Source organism: Misgurnus anguillicaudatus, chromosome 15, assembly GCF_027580225.2.
Source record: "Misgurnus anguillicaudatus chromosome 15, ASM2758022v2, whole genome shotgun sequence".
NCBI lineage: Eukaryota > Metazoa > Chordata > Actinopteri > Cypriniformes > Cobitidae > Misgurnus > Misgurnus anguillicaudatus.
Genome location: NC_073351.2, coordinates 10,235,840 through 10,263,814, shown reverse-complemented (window position 1 = coordinate 10,263,814; position 27,975 = coordinate 10,235,840). Strand labels below are relative to the sequence as shown.

The 27,975-nt window shown below is 39.0% G+C and overlaps 1 protein-coding gene across 3 annotated transcripts in view; it reads left to right on the top strand.

Moving 5' to 3' along the window:
• aplp2 (amyloid beta (A4) precursor-like protein 2) overlaps positions 1-27,975 on the top strand; it is a 95,872-nt gene that overhangs the window by 26,474 nt on the left and 41,423 nt on the right. For all 3 annotated transcript variants that reach the window (XM_055175055.2, XM_055175049.2, XM_055175052.2), the window contains exons 2-3: positions 18,584-18,757; positions 19,213-19,342. In XM_055175055.2, the coding sequence (XP_055031030.2) occupies positions 18,584-18,757; positions 19,213-19,342 (304 nt within the window). The remainder of the gene's footprint in view (positions 1-18,583; positions 18,758-19,212; positions 19,343-27,975) is intronic.

Genomic DNA, 27,975 nt, shown 5'->3' with positions numbered 1-27,975 from the left:
AAAAGCGGGATGAAAATGCACAGTGGTTTTAAAGCTAGCTGGACATTTATCCATGACTTGACCTGTGTCACCGAAGGAGCATAACAAGGATGTGAAGAATTTAGAAGTAAAGGAGAAGCTCTAGTGAGGAGTAAGCAGGATGCAGAAGGTGATAATCACAGAAATGGCCTGAGAAAGATGGTGGAAAATGTTTGATACCCTTGAGGATGGCAGTGATGAGTGCAGGGTGGGTGGTTGTCATGTTTGGACTTGTTTGGTGGTGGAAGACCGGTCACTGTTGCCTCCTGCCGGAAAACGTCTATTTGTGCCATCACATCTGGCACAGTGATGTCAGGAACGTAATCCTCTCAGAGGCACGTGGCCACTAAGCCCGGATTGAGAGGGCCGAGAGGTTTAGCCTGTCACATGGCACAGAAACACGTGGGAGAAAGAAGCCGAGCAGAAAAACGAGCACTCATGCATCTGAAAGTATGAGAATCTCACACAACGCTGTGGGTGAAGATGGATCTGTCAACGTTGGCTGTCAGGATGAGAACTGCTTTGTGTGAACCTGCAAAAAAGACACAAGGCCACCACAGCTCACAGCACACACTGAGATCCATCCTTTTCAAATGCCAGAATTAAAAGGGTCATAAAAGTTACTTGTCATAGTTTACTTTATGAAAGTGTGAAAGTAAAAGTGTGACTGCTTGTCAGGTATGTACTCGAAATGTGACCTCTGCACTTAACCCATCCCAGTGAGTAGTGAACACACCCACTGCAAGTCATGAACACACACACACACACCCAGAACAGTGGGCAGCTATCCCTACAGTGCCCAGGAAGCAATTGGGGTTAAGTTGTCTTGCTCAAGGGCACCACAGTCTTAACCTTCTCATAAACTAACAGTTTTTGCTCTTCTATACTTAAAACATTTACTGACTTGCTGACTCATGGACATTGGCATACCTATGGGTTCACTACTAGGCCCAATAAAGTTTGTAGTGCTCCATCCTTTATTAGCCACCTTTTTGCATGAAATGTGTCACACATACTGTTAAGATTAAATTGAAATAATCTGAGACCTTGTTAAAATTAAATATAATTTGCTGTTTTAAATGTTGGAAGTTGATGGAAGTCATTGGAAGGATGCAGGACACATGCTGAGCTGTAGGTGTTACACACATCCTGGAACAGCACAACTGTTGCTGAACCCCCCCCCCCATATCTATAAATGTACCAACTGGAACAATAGACTTCTATTGTTTTAGAATTTGTGTCTGTTGAAAATTACTTGACCATTGCATATCCAAAACAAGTCTTTTTTTCAGCTGAAGATTGCTAGTTATTGCAACAGTATGATTGCAGCTAGTCGTTTGCAGTCATTGGTGCGTTTAATTTTAAAGTCGAGTGCATTCGATGTTGCCATTTTATTGCTGGGCTAAACGTTTTAAGCTTCCATCTAAGGAAATTGTTTAGCAGGCTTGTTGGAATTTTTACTGCAGTAGATTGAGTGTCGTTATGAAACCGTATTTTTAGTCCCTTCAACCGTTACGCTGAATTTTTAGAGGGAGAGCGTTCAGGGAGGCCTGTAGATTTCTCAAGCACAGGAGTGATAGTGCTGTTTCTTAGCCCTGTGGCTTTCTTTTCCTCATCCTCCTTTCATCTCGTCTAGAATTCACATTGATTACTTTAATAAGGTCATGTTAGCTAGATCTGCTGTCAGATGGCTCTTAAGCTCCTTCATATCAACACCCCTGAGCAGTGGTTCGGGGAATTTCTCTTTTTTGAAGTCATTATGACTCATGTTCAAGCTTTTCTTCATTCTTCTTTTTTTATAGTAATTTCGGCCTTCAACCAGTAAAACCCCAATCTTAAGGCAAAAATTCACCAGTTACAATACAGTTGTGTTGTGTTAGGTCTGGGACAGGCCCTTGGTGGGTGTATGCTTGTGTTTGATGAGACTTGTCAAGACTGAGTTTGTGTACGCAATGTGTGTTTGGCTTAAGGTAAGAGTCTTATGAATCTCTCTGTGTGTTTGAAATGTATGTCAATGAGCGCCGGAGGGGATACTGCTCCTGTTCTGGTCGTCTTTCAGCACCTCGGAGACACAAACAAACCCACTTAAGCCTGCTCTGTCTGTTAAGCTATGACACACGGTTTTCAACACATGCATTTTATTGCGCATGCGACTATATCTTCCTGTGCCTAGTACTAAGACAGTGTTTTAGGTCACCATAGCGTGCCAGACATGTAGGCTGTTTCAAAAGAGCTACAACAATACATGCAACAATACAGAAGGCAAAGACAATCCCAAAAAATCTTGTGAAAGCAAAGATATTTAATATTAACAAGTTGTGACAGTGCTATTGCTTTGAATAGGGAAGATTACAGTGGTCAATATGGCCACTCTAGCAAAAGAAGTCCTGCCTTCCAGTAAAAAGAGCCAATCGTCAATTGTTAAAGAGTAACTAAACCCTAAACCAATGTTTTTTGACATTTGGATATACAGTGTTTCAATACTATAATATATGGTGTAAAAATGTCTCAGTGCTCTTCAGGTTGAACGGTGGCTACTGCAGTTGAATTTTCCTATTGGATGTTGGGTCCAAAAAAGAACTTGTGACGTAAGCAGGTTCAAGCTCACCACGCCCTTGTTACGATCTCACCACACACTTGGTACGAGCTTAGTTCGTCCGCTGTATCTCCGTTGGGATCTGCCCACTTTTCTTGTATTTTTCAAATATTGCCAGTGGGTGGAGTCAGGCTCTGACCAGGGGTTTAGTTACGCTTTAAAGAATGATATTTTCTGGGGGAGGGGCTCTGTACAGACTCGCCTGTTTTTTACGACAATCCTTGCCAATTGTTTGTGCATACTCTGTCAGTATCTGAAAGGTTTTGCAAACATAGCAGCACAGTTTCGCGACTTCCTTAAAAAGACTTTGGTGAAAGTAAAATCATGATTTTAATATTTTGTTATACTAAAAAGCATCTATTTGTGTGCTTCATATTTTTGTTTATTAGGTTAGCAATATGCTAACAATAAAAGAATATTCAATTTTTATAAAAAGAAAATCTGAGTAATTTACTCACCACCATGTCATTTAAGATGTTTATGTCTTTCTTTGTTCAGCCAAGAAGAAATTAAGTGTCAGTAAAGCTTTCCAGGATTTTTTAAAAAATTTAATAGACTTTATTGGATCTCAATAGTTCACAGTTTTAATGCAGTTTAAAATTGCAGTTTCAACGCAGCTTCAAAGGGCTCTAAACGATCCCAACCGAGGCATAAGGGTCTTACCTAGTAAAATAAATAAAATACAGAATAAATTGAACTTTTAAATCACAATTTCTTGTCTTGCACTAGCCATGTGATGCACCAGTGCGACCTTACGTATTACATAATCACGTCGAAAAGTGTCATGTTACATATGTGAAACGCACACTTGTGGACCATTTTAAACAACTGACACGAAGACATTAATTAGTATCATTCTACATTCTACAACGTTGGACCGGTCCTCTTTCTCCGCACTTGTTAACACTGTAGTAGTTTCGCATATATCATGTGTAAAAATGACGATGGTTTTGCTAGATAAGAACCTTATGCCTCGGTTGGAATCGTTTAGAGCCATGTGAACCTGCAATTTTAAATTGCATTGAAACTGTTGAAGTCCCATGAAGTCCATTAAATTTAGAAAAGTCCTGGAATGTTTTCCTCAAAAATTTTTATTTCTTCTCAACTGACAAAGAAAGACATAAACATCTTGGATGACATAGGGGTGAGTAAATGATCAGGATTTGTTTTTTATGAAAGTGGAATATTCCTTTAAACTCTTTGGGACTCAGTTAGTAGTCTGGCCTTTAGTGAACGCTAATTGTGTGCCCTGTAAAGGTTACCTACTGTATGCACGTTATTTTAAAGGTGTTTTTTTGAAACTGTGCTGTTGTGCTTGTGAACATCAGAGATCCATTTGTTGTGGCAGCCATATTGTCCTTCTGCGCTTTCTGAGGTCCGGACAAAACAAACATGTCCTGTTTCTCTCCAACACGCTGATGTGACCTCTGCCACAAAAGCTGAAGCACTGGATCGCTCAGCATGCTGGGAAGAGCGTGACCCAGGGGTTGCCAGAGACGCTTCCCCTTCACCTTTGACCTCTGTGAGCTCCCATTCAAACCGTGCTCTATTTACAGCATAGGGCAGTGGTATTTTACATCCTTTTCGGGTGAATGAGTTTCAGGGAATAAGCATTAACTAGTTTGCTTCAAAGCGAGTTACTATTTAGCTAGCTTTAAACATGTTTGTAGTATTTAGCTTGCTCAATAATTCACTTCAAAATACTAAGGGTATTTTTACTGGAAGAGAAACCCGATCATCGTAGATGAAGTTTTTCTGTGGTTGTTATAAATTCTGTTTTGACATTTTTGCATTAAATCAGGCTTTATTATGTGTGTGTGGGCTTGTTTGCTGGACGGGGTGTGTTTCCTGGATACTTCTGCGTTAACAATCCTAGGTGTCCTAGCTTGTTTTGGCTTTAGGGAAATGCAGCTGGGATTGTACTGTTCTTGAATCCTGCCAGATATACATCTACAAATTACTGATGATCTCTCTCTCTGTCTCCCTCGTTCTCTATCTCCCCCTCTCTCTTTTTCTTGTCTTTTTGTGTGAATAGCTCAGATGCCTCTGAGGTGTTTCCATAGAGATGAGGACATTTGAACAAGTCGTCATTTATGTCAGCAGAGCTCGAGAGCACACAGGTCTCTGATAGAAGCTCTCTCTAACCTCATTCACACAGCACTTTAGTCCCAGAAAATTTCCGTAAAATTGGCAGAGAATTGGCAGCTTCAAACGTGTCCCATAAATGTTCTGGGATTGTTCCCGTAAAGAGGACCTAGTAATATTACCCAAAAAGCATTATGTGTGAATAAGATGCAGAAAGAATGCCATGTTAGTCAAAGCCTTGAAATACGTCAAACTTACATTTATTGAAACAGCATATGATAAAAATAAAATCCAAATAGTTTAATAATTCAAGGTTTTCTACCTTGATTGAAAATATATACAACATGCAAGCTGGCTGGAAAGCTACGATTGACCTCCGTGTACATTTTTGGCAGAGCAGAAGTGGGTCATAACAGACCAGACCGATATAAACTGTATTGTCTCATCCCATATCTTGCTAGGAAAAATCCAAATGTATTACCAAAACTCAATATACGTGACAGCCTTAATTTGTAGTGCTCTTCATAGTCAGGAACTTTGCACTGTACAGTATGCTTGAGTTTTTTTGTTGTCTAAAAACACAAAACAATGCTGCTTAAGTAGACCGCTCATCAAGTTTTAGTCACAGGTTAATCATGTTAAAAAATTTTTTGTTTCATAACAACAGTGCATTGTTCGTTCAAGATGTAATTACGTTTCGAAACTGGGGTGAAATCTGAGATTTTGGATAATACACTTCCTCTCAAATCATGACTGCAGACCTGTAATAGAATAAACCATTGTACTGCACATATGCGTGTGAATGATGATTTTTGTCCAATAATGCTGAGATTATACAACCATGTGATGTCCAGGGATTTTGGGGCTTTGCACTGTTCTGTGATAGACCTTTTACTGTTGTACTTTTCCACTGTGTGTGTGTGTGTGTGTGCGCGTGTGTGTGTGTGTGTGGCCGCAGAGGTACAGTACATTGCCAGACCTCCTGTGATGAAGGACTAAGACTAATGGGGTAGATGGACTGTAACACTAAGGAGCTCTCTCTCGCGCACGCACGCACGCACGCACACACACACACACACACACACACACACACACACACACACACACACACACACACACACACACCGACTATTATGAGTACAGCTGTCTGTGAAAATGTCACACGTCATACTGAACTGGTTCACACTCCTGTTGAGATGAGCTTGTGTTTCCTGTGACATTGGCCAAGTCTTCCTGAGGACGCAGATGATTTATGGAGGTATCGCTGTGTGTTGTGCACTGAAATGATTGGGACACTTAAAAAAATAATCCACTTTCATTTAAAAATTTTGATAATTTACTCACCCCCATGTCGTCCAAGATGTTTATGTCTTTCTTTGTTCAGTTGAAAAGATTTTTTTGAGGATTTTTCTCCATATAGTGGACTTTAGTAGACTAAAGTTTACAGATTCAATGCAGTATAAAATTGCAGCTGCAAAGTGATCTAAACGATCCCAACCGAGGCATAAAGGTCTTGTCTAGCAAAATGATTGTAATTTTTGCAAAAAAAAAAAAAAACTTTTACACCACAACTTCTCATCTTGCACTAGTCGTGTGACTCATCAGCGCGACCTTACGTATTATGTAATTACATCGAAAGGTCATGCATGATGTATGCGTAACCATAGATATGTATCAAGGCTAGATGTCTCGCCCGCGCTGCTGGACAATTGTGTGGGAATTCCGCATTTTGGCGGCCATCTTACAACAGGGCGCTCGCTCACTTGTAGCATTGAGTTTTAATGGAGCAGGTACTTTTAATTGACCATAACTTGCTTAATTTTTTACCGATTTTCAAACGGTTTGGTTTGTTATAAACGTCAAAGATGCACCTATGACACTGCATACTTATACTAAAAATTAATAAATATTCATGAAACATGTTAAAGCATCCATTATAGCCACGTTAATAACGTTTGTAAAAAACCAAACCGTTTGAAAACTACATGTTTCTGCGAAAATTACGATCGTTTTGCTATGTAAGACCCATATTGATTTTTTAAAACAATGATTGGTTTGTGGTCTATTGTCATTTTTATAAAACTACAACAATGTAAAACATGGACAAACTCACTTAAATTAAGCAAAGAAATTATTATTATTTTTTTATTATAAATTATATTATTAACCCCTTTATTATTAATCAGTCGGAAAATTATTTACACAATATGAATGCAGTATAATTTAACTAGCGATCATGTGCGGTGCTGGTGATGTACATACTGAACACATAGACGGTTTCATCGGACGCACGTGTGGTGACGCGATTACGCGTCTAAGCAGAACTTTACTTCCGGTCTCTGTTTGTTTAATGGTCTGACTAGTTGCTAAACTGAACTCATCGAAAATAACAAATGTTTTTGGTTTACTTAAGACGAAGTAAGATTGTGATCATGGATTAAGATTGCATACATTATATAGTACACATTTTTGATACGCTTTAGCTATTATTTGAAATGAGGTAATCTACTTGTTGTTTATTTATCAGCAATAACTACTCTAAAAGGACTTTGTTGTTATTGATTCTTTGCAGGGTTTACCGAACGTTACGTTTGTTCCAAGAAAGCAGTTTGTTTATGTTGTTACTGCTGAAACCCTCTATAGTTAGGTGCCATACTGCCATCGGGTTTTGGTACCTAACCCTATTGTTTCCTATAACCAGGATAGCATTAGCATAAGGGTGAGTAAAAAATTAAATATAGGTGTATTCAGCAAATTTTTTGAGAACCAAAAGTGCTTAATTTTGTACTAAATACATTTAATATAAACAAATATAAAATAATACAGTGACGACATTCCATTTGTTTTGAATGACATTTGATTGTTCATCAACATTTCGGGGCGAATGTGTGCATGTGTTTGTGGTAGACAAGCTGAATTCGATTCTGTTTGCTCTTACTCGCGTACTTTACGTAGAGTTGTGAATTTCTCAGTATGCTGAGGTTTGGTTTTTCTCACCCACACTATTGTATTCTGGGTTTTTCACAAGTTTTGGTCAGTAAAACTGTCTCGTACCAGCGGGGTTTGAAAATCACTGACTCCTGTGGCCGAGACTGAAAAATTTTGCTTTCACAATCATACGCATTCGCATACTCATCATTCATGTGATAGTTTCACAATCCTTCAAAGCTCTTCCTTTTTCTCTTCAGTGTGATTTTTGTATGAGGGTTTTGGCTGCTTTTACAAAGCCCACATGACTTTCCCTCACCTGTGACTCAGATCTGCTTTACTGTGTGAACGGGAAATGTCACAATCTGACCTTTTCAGTCCAATTTGGGCCAGATTCATATGTGGATATTGTATCAACATCTGATGTTACAACACAACATTAATCATATGTTTGCATACTTTATTAACACTTAATTCTGTGAACTGTATTAACCCTTTTAATCAGATCTTGTATCACTAAGTATTTTACTACCAGCTGGCTATGTTATCCTGTTCATTACATGGATACTTGCCACATGAGTACATATTGTTTTGATTTTAAAACCATTAAAAAAAAATCTCACTTGTGATATTAATTGTTTGTATTCATAATTAAGTATAATATATTAAACACGGCACCTGTCAACTCTCAGTACCTGGATGAGGCTTTGTTAATAGTTTCAGGTGCTTGCAATGTAGTGTTGGTCAGAATCAAGCATTCTAGAGACAGGGTTCCCACTGGTCCTCAAAATCCTTGAAACTTGGGGGAAAAAATTCAAGGCCCTGGGAAGTTTTAGAAAATATACATACATATAGTTCCAGTCATTAAAAGTGCTTGAATCTATTTTATTAAGTTTTCTGGAAAAAAAATCCATATTATTCCCTTTGTAGTGTAGGATAATAACTAAATTTCTAGCCTTTTAAGCACATGTGCTAAACTGTTCGCTTTAAATTCTTAAATTTTCTGTATGCAAATGTGGATTCATACCAAAATGTTTTTTTGCATAGTTGTGTTTGACACATGAAAACATCTCTGGTTACATATGTAACTGTTGTTCCCTGAGAAGGGAACGAGACGCTGCATCTTCCTTGCCATATTTCTGTGTCCCTGAAATGCCGTCTTTGGGAATATTTCAGATAGTGATATACTTCCTGGCTCCTGCGTCACCCTGTCTTTGTTGTTTAGCCTCATCATTGGTTGAATTTAAAATACACATTCAGACGCACCCCTGGAGGCATCCCCAAAGTGTCACCGTAGTGACGCAGCGCGAGTTCCCTCGAAAGGGAACTGTAACAATGTTTCTTAAAAGGTAACACGATGTAACCTTGCTCTTGAAATGTGTCCCCACATTTAGTCCTTGATTTTGAGGGTATTGGACCTGGAAAGTCCTTAAAAGGTCCTTGAATTTGAAGTTAACTAAGGTGTGGGAACCCTGTAGAGAGCCATGTAATAAATTCTAAAGGTTAAAAATATTAAAGGTAGGGTAACACATTTTGAGAAGTGCTGACGGTAGCCGCCTAGCAATGAAGTCCCGATCCCACCCTCAAGTCGGGCCGCCATCCAAAGTCACGCCTCTTCCAAAACACATGAACACGCACAGATCAGACGGTCACATCTCATGTCTCATTCAGCAGTGAGAAAACTTTGCAGTACAAAGTCGAATAACACTGCCAAAATAACCAAACAACTGGTTTACATCAGAATTAGTTTAAGCACACGTTCGGTTGTGTAGACGTAGTAACTACTATATCGTTATGCTAATCCGTAAACGAACACAAATTTCATAAGCAACACAATGTTTCATCAAAGTAGAATATCTGAATCCATCTCAATACAAACATATCGCGTACCTACCTTACCAAAATAAACTGTGCAACGACTCTTTCAGACCCTTTGCGTCCTGCAGCTGTTTGCATCTCGTGGTAAGCAGTAAAGTTACCGATGTTCATTTGGGGTTTTGCTCTTGCTTATCCAGGCAGTTTTTGCTGTTGTTGTTATAAAAGATGCCTTTAGTTTTGTGCCTCCTGTGTAGGTTGTCAATTTAGCAGAAAAGTTTGCTGTTTTCACTGTTTACAGGCAGGAGGTGAGCGCACGTGAACGCGACGATGACGTATGGTGTCTGCGTGGACTCGCTGCGCGGTGGGCATTCAAATTATGCTTACGTATGAGGGACAAAAATGGAAACGTCCGTTCGGACCGAAATCTATGATTTGTTGAACATTTTTTGGTCCTACGCCTTTCACAGATGACATAAATTTCTACAAATACATTTAAACAACTTAACACAGTGATTGCTATCAGGATGTAAGGAGACTTTTAACCAGCATAACAAAAAATGTTTCAGGATCAAATCTGTTACCCTACCTTTAAATGTGTTATGATGAATGTGCCAGCATAGGGTGTGTTACACATAAGAGTGTGTCTGGTTTAATAGGCTAAGTAAACAACCTCAGACACCCAAGCTTGGGCAAGCTTGTGGTCTTTTTGGCAAATGACGTCATCCTCCTGGGCACAGTCGGTCACAGGACAATGGGATGGTTTCACACACACCTTTGTTTCTGAAAAACAGGCGATCATTTGTGCCTGTTTGCTTAGATGTAATGTCAGGATGATAAAGGTCAGGATGGAGAAGACGGATTGTTTAACCCTGTGAAAAGGACATATTCAAAGCAGATAGGCAAATGTCTTTAGCCTTTCCTGTCGGGATATGTGTGCTTTGTCACCGCAAAAACTTCCTGATCAATACCGTTTACAGGTAATCGCAGTTTCTCTGTACCGGTTACATTAGACATTCCTTCTCACACTCAAAGCAATCCCAATAATATGATAACCTGGAGCAATAGTCACTTTTTTCCATGTTTTGTTTTCATAAAATAACCAACAGATGTTAGGATCTATATTTTACCTTTCCAGTCTCTCATCACTGTCATCACAAACAGGTGCCTGCGGTCACAGGAGATTTGGGTAGATTTATGTTGGACGGACCGGCCGTTCTCTGTTTGGTCTGGTTTACGTCACCCCTGCAGTGCTCAGACAGGTTACAAGCTGGTTTAAAAGCAGCCCACAGATGGACACACATTGTAAAAGCCACAGAATGATATCAAGTTTGGGTTCCTGCATTGGGCGTAAAGGTTACTGTTTGTGTTATTTAGGAGAGTCACTTTTGTTGTTGCCCAGTCTTGGGTGTGGTCACTGTGTGTGGAGCCCGCTGGGTAGTTTCTTTACTGTTTATAAAAGAGGCCACACATAAACGGATGGGACGGGACCTGCAGGGGTGTTTTCAGGCAGCAGCCTGTGTTATTACTCTCTCTTCCTGTGTGTACGCTATATCCAGATATAGCTCTACATATAGGTGTGTGAGAGGAGAGCCACTGCTAATGCAATGTTTAAGCAAGAGAGGCCATGCAGTATTGTAAATAGAGTACAGTAAAAGGTGTGATATTTTGTGTGGGTTTTGTAGGGATGTTAGAATTTGAAAGCTCTATTTAAGCGGGTGACGAAAGCAATAAGTAAAAAAGTTTGATATAAATACAAAATAATGCATAAAAATGTGGTGAGGGATGGAATTGTGTAGTTTTTCAAAAAGCACCTGTCTCTTTTTTTCCATTAAGATTTGCTGTACTCCATATTTTGTCAGGGATGCCAGGGTTTCCCGGAGATAATGTGTTAGTTAAGGTGGTTTGCCGGGGACGGGTTGTATGCGTCATGATGAAAATGTAAATATTTTTATTTAAAACACTCAAATAAAACTTATTTTTGAAGAAACTATGACAGAAAATGAACACATACTAGATTATTAATGAATTAAATGTTTTACCTCTAACGAAATAGCTGTGTGATGAAGTGAACGGATGTAGCCTGTGCGTAGCTCTGCGTAGCCTGATGTGCACCTCACAAAACTTTTAACAGTGCGTCAGTTCTATGCGGACCGGAAGCGCTGTGATTGGTCCACCAGAACCCCTCCCGTCAGATAAAAAACTGCGTCATAGGTATTTCCGTTTGCGACGATGAAAACAAAGAATGGCCAAGTTGAGGAGTGATTTAACTCAAACTGCAACAAAAGTCGCTGTTTATTTACTTCCATCATTGCTGGTCTTCTCAAATCATACACAAAAACTTGCTGTTTCTTCTTCGTTTGTGGGTTAACTTGCCAAGCTGCTTCTTTGATGGTCGCGCTGCTACTGTGGTTGCACGCGTGGATACTGCCTACCAGCGGTCTGCGCGTGTGTTTGCACGTCGACGCTGACGACGACGCAAAATGATAAATGAAAACTGACGCGGATCCTACGCCGTCGCGGCTACGCCGTAGGACCTACGCACAACTATAAAGAGCCCTTAAGCAGATGTTGTGGAACGTCTGGCGAACGATGATAGATAGCGCAAAAAATTTAAAAACTGATTATTTCCCACTATTAATTACATTATCTTAAAGGAGCTTTAACTACTGTAGCATGTAGCGCTCAACAATTATACCTAATCAAGCGTTTTTTTGGGTTTTTTTGAACGACCTAGTTAAGGCGGTAGGGTTTTCCAGCTTAGGCGGGCCACCCGAACTGGAAAGTGCTGCGGGAAACCCTGAATGCACTTATACCACTTTTTCCATTACATTCAGATTTTGATACCTGAATTCCCGATCCACCCAGTGGATCTCTCTCTTTCTCACTGTTTCTGTCTCTCTATCTGTCTCAATCTTAGCAGTGATATTTTGCATGTGGTTGTGTTATGTTACAGGATATATGTTGGATAAGGGTGCGTATTGTCAGGTCTGTGTGAATATAACAGCAGTAATGCAGAACGCTCCGAGACGACAGAACAGGAAGGTCTCCAGTACTGCAGTTACTTTCCAGACAGTAAAAGTGTGTGTGTGAACATTTCTTTGTTGTGAAAGTGTGTGTGTGTGTGTAAACTTTCCAAATATGAATAAGCCGATATAAGAAATGAAACCGGTTGAACGTGTTTTTATGTGGAAATAAGTCCTCCCTTCCAACAAATGTGACCTCATTTACCACAAAGTCTCTGTTGTTCATGTTTGTCCACCAGTGACGCCACTTTCCAGATCTCCCTCTCATTAGCGCGCCTGTGTTTCATTCCAGTACTCCGACCCACCGCCTATTTCCCCATTCTGCTGTGTTGCATGTATTGTGATTTTAAAGCGACTTCAGTGGCCTCCGCACATTAGAGATGAGAGAACACATGGTCATCTACCTTCTATTGGGCGCCTTTACTTGCACACCATTTCTGGTTCTCCCCAGAGGCCTCGTTTTCTTCTTTAAGTGTATGTGTGTGAGACAGTCAGAGTTTAAGTGCTGCAATGGACCACTGGTTTCCATCTCTTTACTTACTGCTCCACATGCACTTAAAGTTTAAAGTAATTTTTTTGGTTACACTGGTCACCGTTACATGCCTTCTGATTTCAATGTCTTTGTCCACCTGACCTTCTTCTTTTATCTTCTCACCGTCCCTCTCCTGTCTCGCTCGCTTATCTTAAACTCTTAAGACATCTGTTCTTTGGTTTTCTCATTAGGTATGTTTACATGCAACCAAATAATCCTTTTGTAATCGTATTGTTGGCTCAATCGGATGCAAATTTGGATCAGGTATTGAAGCAGGGGGTGGTGTAGTCTGATCTGTGATCTGACCAGCAGGAGAAAAGTAAAGGGACAGCCTGGTTGACTAGAAGTGTATATAATATATAAATCTAAAATAAATAAATATAATATTTATATCTAATATGCATCTCCTTTCTCAGTTTAATATGCTGAGATTATGGTTGGCCTTGTGAAAAAGTCTTAACACTGTGTGTTTTGTTTCTTTAAGCATTCTGACTAATATATCATAGCCACTTCGGCTCCACAAATTGTGCGAATTTGGGGCGTCGCTTCCTGTTTCACCCACTAATTATAAATCGTAGAGTGTGTAGAGATACCCGTTGCTTTTTTCCGCAGTTATTTTCCAAGTTCCCATTTTGTGCCACTAATGGCACATAAATGACAGATCCTACTTTTTAAGGTGGCATACTTATAAATGCAGCTTGACTCTGAGAATGCTAAATCTCACCGAGTTGAAGTTGAAAGAGAGTGAGTGTCCGAATTTGTCTTTTTATATTTATTTAAGAGGTCTGTACATGGTAGTGACATATCGTGAGCCTCAAACACGATTGTTTCCTCCCTATGCAAACCTTGTGCATGCAAATGACCACTCGAAACAGGCCAATCTCAACATAACACTGACTGTGACATTAGAGGCGTGATGTAACATTAAATTACACATTACATTAAGTACAATGTTGTTACAATGCTACACTGTTACAGTGTAATTATATATTTAAAGTAACAGTATGTAGGATTGTGGCCAAAACTGGTATTGCAATCACAAAACTTGTGGCTAAAACTGGTACTGCAATCACACAACTGGTGGCCAATACACAACATGACAACATAAACATCAGTTGAGGGCAGTTTTAAATGACAATATCCTGGCTGGACCACTGTTGTCACTGATATGTGTATGTGAAATGAAAATGATTTCTTAATGTCTAGTGACATATCAGTGCCATTTTATGATTAATTGATATAAATTTCTTACATACTGTTCCTTTAAGTACTAAGTAATAATCATCAACAATATGTACTTACTATAGGGTTGGGGTTAGGATTAGTTGCATGTAATAATTATGCATAATTAAAGGAACAGTATGTAAGAAATTTATATCAATTAATCACAAAATGGCCCTGATATGTCACTAGACATTAAGAAATCATTTCATTTCAAATACTTATATCACTGACAACAGTTGTCTGGCCAGGATATTGTCATTTAAAAAGTGGAGTTGCAGCCCTCAACTGATGTTTATGTTGTCATTTTGTGTATTGGCCACCAGTTGTGAGATTGCAGTACCAGTTTTAGCCACAAGTTTTGTGATTGCAATACCAGTTTTGGCCACAATCCTACATACTGTTCTTTTAACTGTTATTACTATAATAATTACATGTAACATGTGTAACAAAGACAGCATAAAAGTTTTACCAACAAAGTTGTTACTGTTAAATTAGCATTATATGCTAGTTAATGCTATATATTAGCATTTAGGCTGAAGTTCTACTATTGACGTTACAGTTACATTTTGCAGGTCCATACTGAAAAAAACTAAAACTTACTACTCAGAAACGTCCATTAACAATCTCCAAACTATTGATTATTTATCAAAACCTGAGAGATTACCTCAAACATAAGGTCTGTTTGCACACACACAGAGCTACTAAAGGAGCTGCTCTGTGAAACAGCCAATCAGAGCAGAGCTCAACATTATTAATCATGACCCTTTCAAATAACGTTATAATGGACCGTTTCATTCTAAAGGCAAAATAAAGGGTAATTTCTAAACTTAATAAAGCCACATACCTTCTATATAGATATCAGAGAACAATTTAACATATTTCAATGCATTCTTTGGCACCTTTAAAGCACTGCTGGTACAGCCCTCAAAGTGCCACTTTTGTAATTCATCACCTTTCCATAAATTTCAGGACAATTACTGTAAGACAAATAGTCTGCCGTGAGCACTGTACTGATTATTATGTGTCATCCGTGAATAACCTTTCTGTGTGGACTATAATAGTTTAGTGCAATAAAAGATTATAGTTATTTAGCCTGCTTATTATCTGTCAGTAATGCCATTTAAAGTGCAGGATCCATTTAAGAAACATTCATATAAGAAACCTGTCAACCTACAATTATAAAGGGCTCCTTAAAAATTTAAGTCACCCAAAATGGTTAATGCTTCAAAAAGCAAATGAAAAAAAAAGATTAAGTGTCCTTTGCACTTGAATTGAACCCCATTTATTTGGGTTTGAATGAAGGTGAGTAAATGAGAGAATTGGAAGAGACATGCGTCGTTTTGGAAAAATTAAGTCGTCACGTCTGTCGTTTGACTCTGCAGTTTATTGGGGCGTTCTTGCTCCTCCTCTACAATTTTACAGTGTTGTTTCTCTCTTTGCCCTTTTCTCTGTACTCTCTCTTCTTAATGGCAAGATGTTGTGTGTTTTGGCTTGGGTGGCAGAGCTCGATGGTGTCGCTATGAGACGGAGGTTCGGGGTTTTGAATCTGTGTCAACTACATGAGCAGCACGGTTGTAATGTTGCCTGTAATGTTGGACTAAGTTTGTGGAGTGTGTGCATGAGAGTGTACTATTTAGTTTTTGCTATTTTAATTTTTTCCTGTTTTAGTGTACTGAAGGACACCGTATGTAAGAGTTGTGCATTAAAATATCCAAAAACTACTAGCACAATTTCAATTTGTTATGTTTTGTTCACATGTGCAGTTTACAAGTGTGCAGGGATGTATTGCCCTATGCAAAACACAGGTTAAACTAGTCTACATTGATTTATTTCAGTTTTTAAATGTTTTTAAATCAATTTAGTTTTTGATTTATTTATAGTTTAACATAATAGCCCCGTTCAGTCCGGTATGCGTACATGAGTAAGTTATGTACTTTTCAGCAAGGGTGTTTATGTGAAAATGTCAAACTAAGAAAACTTATTCATGAGAATGTCAGTGTTACACGTCATTGAGAGTTTAACATCTGTGCTGTGACCCTTTCTTTGCTTCTCAATGGCACTGATGAAGGATCAGTTTGCTCATATTGTGCCATCTTGATTACATTAATGGTCGAATCATAATTTTTTACTTTTCCTCACAATCGAGAAATGTTTGTGTTGAGCTGTAATGACCGGCCGTGGCCGGGCGTAGCTGCTTCCTGTTCCAGGGAAAAAGGAAGAACATGGTAGTATAAATGAGATTGTGTCCTATCAACAGGAAGGACAAAGGGGGACACAGGTCGGCGAGGGGAAAACTTTAATGCTTTCATGGAGGTAGGGGATTTTAGTTAAGCTGGTGTTCAAACCAGTTTGGTTTTTTTGGGGACTTTACAAATGTGATTCTACTCTCTGTGACAGTAATAACAAAAATCCCAGCTGTGGCATCTCGGATCGTGCCGTGTCCAAAAACCCCTGTACTGTGTATCTGGGCCATGACCAGTAAATGTTAAGCAACAGGGCATTGCTTTAAGTCCCACTGATATGAGTGGTGCATTGAAGCGGGTGTCATCAGACCCAGCCATCAGCAGGAAATGATGCGTTTAAAGGCTGTCGGACATTTTCGTTTTGTCCCTGGAGTGTGTTGAGAGTCATCCATGAAGGTCAATGTGCGTTTTCTGAGGCATGACCGTGTGCTATAAACACACACACACACATACACGTACAGGACAGAAAGACTCTCAATGCAGTGAGGCATGTATGTAAGCAAACAAATAACATCAAATTAAAATCACTTTAAGTGGACAAACAGTGATAATAGAGCATGTGAAATATGTCTTATGGAGCGTGCACACCAAAAGAAAATATTCACATGGCGTTACTTGCTCTAGATCACTAGCGGGATTACTTTTCGCATCATTTTAGCAAATGAAAACAATGCTCTACTCCATTTTCTGATACAACCATATAGGTCAAACGGGACTTGTCAATAAAGCCCTTCACTGATTGGTTTGTGCGACAACTCGCCATTCGAATTTCCTGTTCGACTTGGAATTTTTTAACTTGTAAAGAAGATGCAATTGAGACGAATATTGAGAATTTGTGGCAATTGTGTCGCCCAATTCGCATCGTTTATGTCATTCTGTGGGCCCTATTTTAACAATCTAAGCGTACAGTGCATGGTCTAAATGGGCATGCCCAATGCCACTTTTGCTAATTTAATGACGGGAAAAATGGTTTGTGCGCTGAGCGCACTGTCGAAAAGGGTTGTTCATATTCTCATAATGAGTAATGGGTGTGTTTTTGGGCGTAACGTGCAATAAACAAATGAGAGTCTTATCTCTCATCCCCTTTTAGCCAGTTGCACTGGCGCTATGTCTAATCCCTATTTAGATGATGGACTTTGTAAACTGAAAAACTAAGAAGAGGAAGAAGACCCCCAGTTTAAGCAAACCCACGTTGTCGTCCCGTTTATAGGCGCATATTACTAACGCGCTGTTTAAATAAAAAAAAACATATTGCGCCATTGACTTAAGACTTTTGACCTACAAAAACCTGCTCTATGGTGTAGTCTATTTTAGTCGCCTCAAAACAGAAATTCGCCAACAATGCGCCTGAACAAACCTCGTTTTCACATCAGAACGCCCATGGGCGCAAATTTTCGTCGTGTTTTACCCAAGTAGATGTCTGCTTCCAAGATGTTAAATAATATACATTGATGAAAATATATTTTAGTGACTGATGGTGAAGCACTTGTCGGATCGGGCAAGTGATGATACTTTTTACTGGCCCGAACGTCTCTCACGCTTGCCCCGTCCTTTATGTTGAGCCCTGACATACCATACGAGATAACAACGCTATCTCATGGCAATTCGTACGTATTTTACGAGGTGGCTAATTCATATTCATTTCATATGACCACATTTGTGCCTTATGTACGATTTGTAGCCAATTCGTGCAAATTAGGTCTTATTTTTAAAGACTTTTCTTCCACTAATACCACCTGCCATCAACTAGAAATACTTCAAAAATTTCTTGCAAACTACGTTTTAACGGGTTGTAAAGAACACTAAAGGTCTTTTGGCATTTTTCCTGTTTCAATAGGAAATAAGATCTTATTCACAATTTCTTTAAAGGCTTTAGTAGCTGAAATCCTTTTAATGGATGAGTCATTAAATGTGCCTCGGGTCATGAACGTGAAAAAAGATATTGCCAAATGACATGCTTTTCATCTCTGGGTCAAATCAGTCATTATAGAAGAACTCAGGCATGGCGTCCAGACCCCCATGAGTTTCTTATTGCAGGTCTGAACCCGCTCAACTTTTATTAACCTGTAATGAGCACATTTATTTACTTCATCCTTTTCTCATCTCTGCTCCACAGGCGCTGGCGGCAAACGCAGGTACCGGATTTGCTGTGGCCGAACCGCAGATTGCCATGTTCTGCGGCAAACTTAACATGCACATTAACATACAGACTGGCCGCTGGGAGCCGGACCCTGCCGGTACCAATACCTGTGTTGGAACCAAAAAGGAAGTGCTGGAGTACTGTCAAGAGGTAAAATAATGCCACATGATGGGCCTTTTACCATGTTCACATTGCCACATTGTTTTATTAAAGCAATAAGTCACCATTACAGTGATTTTTACCGGGGTTAAGGGATGTCTGTTCTTGGGCTCAAAGTGATGTGTGGCTTATTGCTTTTTGTCGGCTGTATTCTATTCCAGTACACTTTTGGGGTTAGGGCTATACTTTACGTCTCACAGATTCATAGTTTCATCATCTCAACACCCTTTACACTAAAAATACAATAAAAAGCTATATTGAAATGTCTGTTATGAAACATGAAAACAACAGTTTTCTCTTTGTACGCTTTGAGCTTGTCCTTTAAATGGCATTTCGGGAGAGACTAAATCATGTCGGTTAGTTACTCTAACAGATGGCATCTGGAGATTGTGGATGACTCCCTGCTGTTCCGACTAAAGCCCATTTTTCTGCTTTCTTTTTTTCAGATTTACCCTGAACTTCAAATCTCAAATGTTGTGGAGGCCAACCAGCCAGTCAAGATTGAGAACTGGTGCAAAAAAGACAAGAAACAGTGCAAAGGCCACGGCCACATCGTGGTTCCCTACAAGTGCTTGGGTAAGTGGTTTGATTGACAAGTCTTTTGTCTTTAAACTGGCAATCTTCACTAGGGTTAAAGGCATCATCGTGAAAGTGAGACATGTGATACCTCGTTCCTGCAGTTTGAAATGACAAGGTTAAGCCTGAACAAGGCACTAAAGAAGATCATTTTCAAAGTGAGCATCGGCTTCCAAGATTTAACGCTTCAGGTTTCATTTTGTATCTGTGTTGCCTTTAGGCCAAAAGACAGAAATGTAGTGTTTTGTCCAACTATGTGTGGCAAATTTGCATTTTTCTATATTTTTACATCCATAAGAGCAGTATGTAAAAGTCCCTTATCCACATAAGAAAAATGTGTTTGTGAGAAAAATTTGCCGTCCTGGCGTTCTTTTGGTTTCTCCCGCTCTGATTGCTTCTCTCTTGGAGGAGTCGATTGAGTTGTGCTTTTTCACAGGCTGAAAAAAGCCATTAGCGCTGCCAGCCGACTGTGAAATGGGCCGACTGTCGGAAGCTTCCCAAGATGGCTGATTTTTGTTTTGTATGTGTGTGTTCGGCTGACACGGCAGATGTTGACTCGAATGAACTGATGCTGGCTGCCATTTGATTGACATGGTCGGATGGACAATATAGTTTCAGTCCAGGTCTTCCTGCTTGTCTTTCTGTCTGGATGCCGGCTAGCCATCAGCATCTTAAGTAGTTTAATTCTGCTCGCTTCAGCTACGTACTGTTTTTATCAACTTTTTCTCCACCTGCGGGTTGTCTTGGAAACAGTTTTATTGATCTGGAGTGCTATAAATTGGATGAAGATTCAAGAAAGAAAAATGAAACCGTAGCAAAACCAATAACAAAGGCAGGTGTTACGAACGCAATACATTTTTCTGTTTTTTAAAATGTGGGTTTATGCTCGACAAATTGAACATTTTCTTCATAGTTTAATGCCATTTTTTGGCTATTCTGAGTGTGATTAAATGGATAGTTCACCCAAAAATGAAAACTCTGTCATTATTTAATCACCCTCATGTTGTTTGAACCCATAATGCCTGTCTTTGTTCTTCAGAATCCAAACACAGATTTTTGTTTTTGTTCTGAGTTTTCTGGTTACATTGGGAGTAGTTACCAGAAAAGCCTTCAAGCTTCAAATTGATCCAGAAGTGTTAAGCAAATATCTTGACTTGTGTCATGTATTTCAAGTGTCCTTAAGACAATTACCACTTCACTTTCTTGTTGTGGATATCGCTGTTGTTTTAGTTGTTACATAATATTTTAAAGAAAACATCCTAAACTGACTGAACAACAGGACTTTGATCAAATAAAAGATACATAAAAGTAGGGCAGCCCAATATGCCAAATAAGTGGGCGTACCACAGAGGTGGAAAGTAACGAATTACATTTACTCGTGTTACTGTAATGTAGTAGTTTTTTGTGTACTACTACTTTTTTAAGTAGTTTTTAAAATCTGTAATTTTACTTTACTTGAGTATTAGGGATGCACTGATATGGAAATTTTGGCCGATACCGATAACCGATAATTCTTTATATTTGGGGGCTGATATCCGAGATATATAGGCCGATAAATATTCATATTATTTTCACAATGAAAAACTCCCAGACCGCGAGCATCTTGTCTTTGCGCTAGACTAGCATACTCTTCTTAAGCCCGCAACACGTGTCATCTTCGTGCTATGTCACAGAAAGCACCAATCAAAACTCCACATGGCCAGCAATGAGCAAGTGAAGTGGTTCAACAAACCAAAAGAATCCATCATCTATCGGCTTTCATTTATCGGCCTAATTTTGCTATCAGACCGATAACTGATAATATTACAAATAAGCAGTTATCGGCCGATAACGTTATGTCGGCCGATATATCGTGCATCCCTATTAAGTATGTTTTGTTTTAAGTAGTGTACTTTGCTACGTTTTAAGTCATATTCGTTATGGAGTAAAAAAAGCAAGGTGATAAAGGCGCGCCACGTATGTTGATTGATGGGCGGGGGAACGCGCTAAACTCACAAAAAGAACCATGGAGACGGACAAGACAGGCGCCAGCTAATTCACACCCTCAATTCAATTCTTATAAAAAACCTGCCATATTTAAGCGACCACTATCCACTAATGTGAAGCGAGTGTTTCATTCCTATTAAAGGTAGGTTTCAATTCATGCTCTTGAGTACGGAATTGCCGACCAAGGTTTTACCGCTTATTTTTACGGCACGTCAATCGTTTTTGACACCATGCACATTCAGGGTAGGGGTGCACCAGTCGTTCTTATGTTCTTACTTAAACTGGGACGTAACGTACAAATTAGAGGCTTAGTAACTACTAGCTAGTTTATAACTAACTCTGTACTTTATTCGGTTGCACCATTTGTTCTAAAGGCAGAATGTAGCTAGTAGATAGTAAGCTCTCCTTAAAGTAATGCTTTGTCGCATAGAATGACGTCTATTTTTCTTAACCCAATCACAAGCCTTCTAATAGGTAAACAGGAAATAGTCTGAACAGCACGTAATTTCAAACACATTCATGACTGGCCTAAACTGAAATTTAATAAGACGTTAAAGCCAACGTTATTGACCTCAAAACAGTACACTTTTATTTGAAATGGTGCAACGGAAAAACATTTAGTAGTGCGTAAGTTGTAACTTAGTGCCCATTTACGTCGTAACTAGGCTACGTTGTAGCGTACACACGGCTGGTGCAACCGGCCCCAGGTACCCAGGTCAGGGAAGCTAGATAGAAGACGATAAACGTGTAAATGATAAAAGTATATAGGCATGGCACTTATCTCATTACATGCTCATATAAACTATATATAGTTTAATAAAAGTCTGTATGTTACCAGCAATACATCAAATACAACCTTACTATAGTGATTGTATTTACTAGCTGCTGACCTTTTTTGCTTCGAAAATGATTAACTCACCTGTAAAACTCATTAAACAATTCCATAAATGTTTCTTGGTTATAATAAAGCTTTTTATTTTATTTATTATGTAAAGGTGTTCCTACAATTAAAAACAACTAGTTTGTGATTTATATTCATTTGTCCTTTTTGTACTAGAATCCCCCACCTCTCCCCGCTGTAAAAAAGTAATTTTTACTTTTACTTGAGTAGATTTTTAGACCAGTAACTTTACTTGTACTCAAATAAAATATCATTAAAGTAACTGTACCTGTACCGCAATATGCATATCACAATGGTTTGCCCAAAATTTGCGATAAAATTTTAAAGCAACACCAAAGAGTTGTTTTTATCTTAAAATAATGTTTCCAAAAAAGTTTCAGTCATTCATCCACTCGAAACAGGGTGAAGGGCACTTTCAGATTCGCTTTGTAGCCCTCTATCGGGCAAAACAGCACTAAAGAAGTGTCCAGCCGTCGGGTCGCAGTCCTGTAGTTCGAGTGAAAACTACAAAAACTTGCTTTATGGCAGACCTACAATCCAATCAGAGCCAGCTATGCTGCAGTATTTACGACAGTGGTAATGAACAATTATGCTTCTAACCTGTAGGGGGAGCAAAGAGCAAAAACTCTTTAATGTTGCTTTAATAGTGCAACAGTTTATAACATGAGGGTTTACACACTTCTCATCCTGAATATTAGTGGGGACTTACATGTGATTTCCAAATACCACTAAAAAAGTTAAAGTTTGCTGGCCATATTCAGTGTTTATTTTTGTTATAATCGAGGACTAGATGTATTATGTCTGGCAGCCTCTGTTACGCAAGCAAATTTCCTATTACACACTCTTTTAACCTTGACTGGAAGTCAGTACATTGTAGAGACTCAATTTAATACTTGAAAAAGTAACATATAGTCAAAGTTTTAGGTTGATACGGATAATATAGTATCTGGCACGCACATTCAGTTAGATTAATTATACTAACGCGCAGCATTTTAATATCAGTAACAGTAACGGCGTTATAACGGGGAAACAGTCATTTATTTGATTACTCTTTACTGAAAAAATAATGCTGTAAGGAAACGATGTTTATATATCACGCCGTTATTTCCATCACTGCACGTGACGGTCTGTAGATGCAAGGATTGTCTCATTGGCTATTTTCACATCAAAATGAAACGAAACTTCAAAAAAAAACTACTGAGAACATGACCTCGGTGTCCTCAATGGTAGCTACGGCCATGCGCACGCCTATGTTAGTTGGTATATACTTGTGTGTGCAACTGTGCATGATAGCGGTGATATTTATTTTATTTATTTTTTATTCGTTTATATTTACATCGTTAAAATGTTTAAACTGTGTACCTGCCATTGTTTTATGTGCCAGTAACACATGGCAGTTCACTTTCATAAGTCTCATGGCTGTTTTTATAAGCATGTGATGCTTTCTTTTTTCTGAAATATGAAACGTATGTTGGTTATATAATTTAAAATATATTTTGATACAATTCAAATAGATTTTAGAAAAATAAATATTGCATCGCATTAGTTAGCATGGTATAGCATATCACATTTTTCTTCAATACAGCGCAGTATTTCTTCTTCAATAAAGGGTCTTTTTAAAGATTGAACGGGGTCACCATCCATTCTCATAGTAACCAGAAAATTCAAAGCAACATTTTAAAACCGTTTTTGGGTTCTGAAGAACAAAGAAAGACATTGTCATTGTTTACTCACCCTCATATCGTTTGAACGGACAGAGATTTTGTTTTTGGGTGAACATCCCATTAAAGGCAACAGTCCCAAAATGAAAAGTTTTAGCTCAAAATACAGATCATTTGTTATCTCATGTTCAAATGCCTTATTTGAGTGTGAAAAAAAAAGATTTTTGTGTGTGTATCTTTAAATGCAAATGATCTACAGCTGCTCACTCCCTTACCAACAGTTAAAAATATATCTGATTCCTGTGAATACAGTTTGAGACAATAGTATCTTAAGCCGTCTTAGCGCTACAATACGCAATCAAACACATTTAGAAAAGTTTTTAGGTAAAATTTACCAGTCAGACAGTGGCAGTGGGTTTGTTAGTGTGACATCACATTAACAAGAGAATCAGTTAAATGGGGATTAAAAAAGAAGTTGGTGGATTTTTTGTTGTTGTAGGGTTGTGTTCACACACCGCCAGCACACATTTATGTCCAAACACCTTGAAAAGGGTGTCATGTCCTCTAATGTCAGCCTATTGAATTTTTTAGATAAAAACCGTACTTATAGTCATAACTTGTTTCCCCCAAGCAAGCAACATTTTGAGTATCATGTCATGCAGCAAAACAGTGCAACAGTTTATAACATGAGGATTTACACACTTCTCATCCTAAGTATAAGTGTTGATTTATATGTGATTTACAAACACCACTAAAATATGAAAGTTTGCTGTCCATATTCTGTGTTTATTTTTGTTATCAAGGACTAGATGTATTATGTCTGGCAGCCTCTGTTACGCAAGCAAATTTCCTATTACACACTCTTTTAACCTTGACTGGAAGTCAGTACATTGTAGAGACTCAATTCAGTTTTACCTTGTGCTCTCACCTCTCCACCGCCCCTAGGGTTTTCCACTCTTATTAATGGGGAGATTTCATTGCGATTCAGCAACATTTTGGCCTCTGGAGTTTAATTAAGGAGAGTAATTTGTTTTGGTGGTGTAATGCGTGAGATGAACAGCTCTTCTGTGTCTGCCCCTCAACCCTCACCACAACATGACTACTGTACCCTGCCGGGTAAACCTCAGAGACATTATACTCATCTTTGATCTTACAGTATTGTGGCATTGAATTGCTCTGACTAGTTGCAGATGTGTGTGGAATATGCCAGCTCTGATCTTCTTAAAACCAAATTCAAACCAACTTTTAGCGTGAGTAATGGGTGCTTGGCATTATAACATACAATTTTTCAATCAGATCATTTTTGAAAAATAAGAGCGATTAAAAGAAGTCTATCTAGACTTGACCTCTCCTTCCTGTGAAATATTTAACAAATAGCACTGGTGCAAAGCAAATCTAAATGTGAAATGTTAGTGATTCTTAAAGGACAAGTTCAGTATTTTACACTTAAAGCCCTGTTTTCAGATTGTTTATCATGGAATAGAACGGTTTTGACTGAAATTTGGACATATGATGCTGACCCGAGAATTTTTCGGTTTCTGATGTATCAGCTCCCATCTCTAAAATGGCTGTATAGGTGCACTGGAACAATCCTTCATTAAAAGCATTAAACTTTCGTTTACAAAGACGTGAAACTCACCGCTGCAAAAAATCGCTGCAAAAGCCATTGTAGAGGTGGAGGGCTGATACATCGAACACCCGAAAATTCTGGGGCCAGCATCATATGTCCAAATTTCAGTCAAAACCGTTCTATTTCATCATAAACAATCTGAAAACAGGGCTTTAAGTGTAAAATACCAAACTTGTCCTTTAACTCTTTCCCCGCCTTTGACGAGTTATCTCGTCAATCTGCAATACCGCTATTATCCACCAGGTGGCGCTCTTCCGCAACTTATAAAAACCGGAAGTATTGCCCTAGGGCAAACAGCTGTATGTCCGTGTATGTTTTAAAGATCGCCCTGCATCTGATCTCTATCAAAAGTCCTTCTCAAAAATGGAATTATCTCAGCTTTTTGCTCAAAATTTTGTGTTTTTGATGAAACCTACACATATTTGAGAGGTGATAAAAACAGAACACATGAAGGTAGGATAAAACAGATTTTTTTTTTTGAAAACAGAGGGTCTGTTCTTTTATTTCATATATTGTATTGTAAGATTAAAAATATAGGAATGAATACTTGGTTACAACTTGTTAAAACCTCCTGCGTGATAGTGATCAAAGACTATTGTCACAGCCGTTACAGTGGGGGTTAAAGGTGGTCTACTGATTGGTCAATTTGAATGTATCAAGTTAGGCTTAGTCACATGGTCAAGAGGAAGAGGATAAAGGTCAATGTTTTTATGAGCTCTGGGCTTTTGCATTTTGGCTTTTGCCTTTGCATTTGCCTTTTCCCCTTTCCTTTCTTTCTTCACCTAAGATCTGGGGTTCGGGCCATTAGGCCTAGATTTCAGTTCTCAAGTGTGAATCTCTTTCTTCTAAACTTTCTTTCTCCGTTCTCTCTGTTCTCTGTTATCTTATCAGGTAATATCTCACATACATTGGAAACAGTCAATTGTTTGTATTATTTACCATTTCCTGCATTTATAGTATAACCATTTCAACTGTAACTTTAAGTCAGTACTGTAACCTTTTCATTTACAAATTTGTTGTTTAGTTTTGATTTAAGGTTAATACTTAAACGCTCCATATTGCAATACAATATATTCGTACTCTAGCAACGCTCTCAGACATATTGTGTCCGAAACCCGGGAATGATTGCAGTTTTGTTCTCCTTCCGAAACCTGAGATCCCTTACAGTATGTTTATATATTTTTAAAAGGAGCATTTTCTGGAAGGCATTAAACTTTTGTGAAAATCGTGAAAAATGCTGGCGGTGAAAGAGTTAAAAACTTTGTGCAATCGTGAGCTGTGCATTGCATTTTAATGCCAAAAGTGTTAAGCTGCATTCACACCAGGCACAGTAGAGGCATCAAGCGCGAGTGATTTCAATGTTAAGTCAATGTAAAGACGCGTTTACGCGCGTCTGAAGGTCGTGCGGCGCAAGTGAGGCGTTTAGTGCGCCGCGGTACACGCGAATCCGCCTCATTCGCACGTCTAGTTCGCGCAAATTGAGCGTTGCTGCGGCAAACGCGCAAGTTTAAATTTTTTAACTTTGGCGGAAAAATGCGCTGTGTTAACCAATAAGAAGCTTGCTCTAGTAGTGACGTGATTACAGGAAGTGAGCGGAGTCGCAGAAGCCTATGGAAGGCCCTCCCATGACGCGAATTTCTGCGTGAATGTCTTGATGACTAGAATTTCACGTGTGGCTTTTTTGCGCGAATGAAGCGAGTATACTCAAAATGTTCAAGCGGCAAACTAAACGCGGTAAACGCGATTTTGAAGCCTCAAACACAGCTGGTGTAAACAGAGGGGCAACCTTCGGATATCTCTGATGAAGCCAATACAGAAGAGACTTAAACTGCAATTCATCGACTGGCCGCTAGACGCAGGCTCCAAAAGGGAGTCAATTCCCATATACCACCATATTAAAATATCCAACTGTACAGCAGAAAATAATATGTTTACAGCCTGGTACAAAAAATAATTTAAATTATATTAAGCTTTAAATTTCTGCATAATTAAGGGCGTGGCCACTTGAGTGAGGGTTGACCAGCCACTGCGGTCACAAGAATCGAGCTAGGGGGGCGTGGTTTCAGCAACCAGACCACTCGCGAGTGATGTGCGATGGTGCGCGGCCAAAAGCTTCAAAAACGATCTTCAGAAACCAATGGGTGATGTCACGGACACTACGTCCATCTTTTTTTACAGTCTATGGTGTGAACCCATGGTAAAAGGTTGCTTGGGTAAACTAACAGACTTCAGATTTTTACCTGGGCAATAAGTAACAACATTAACCTGGATGTCACAGACAGGGTCACAAATACATTGAGAACATCTTAGCAGATGCATAGCAACACCCTGGCAACCACATCAGCATCAGTTCTCCTGATATCTGGTCAAGAAAGATTACGGCTCATGTCTAATCATTAGCTCCTCGCTTTCAGGCTTTTTGTTTCGGCTAAGGTAATTTCTAATTGGCTGTCAG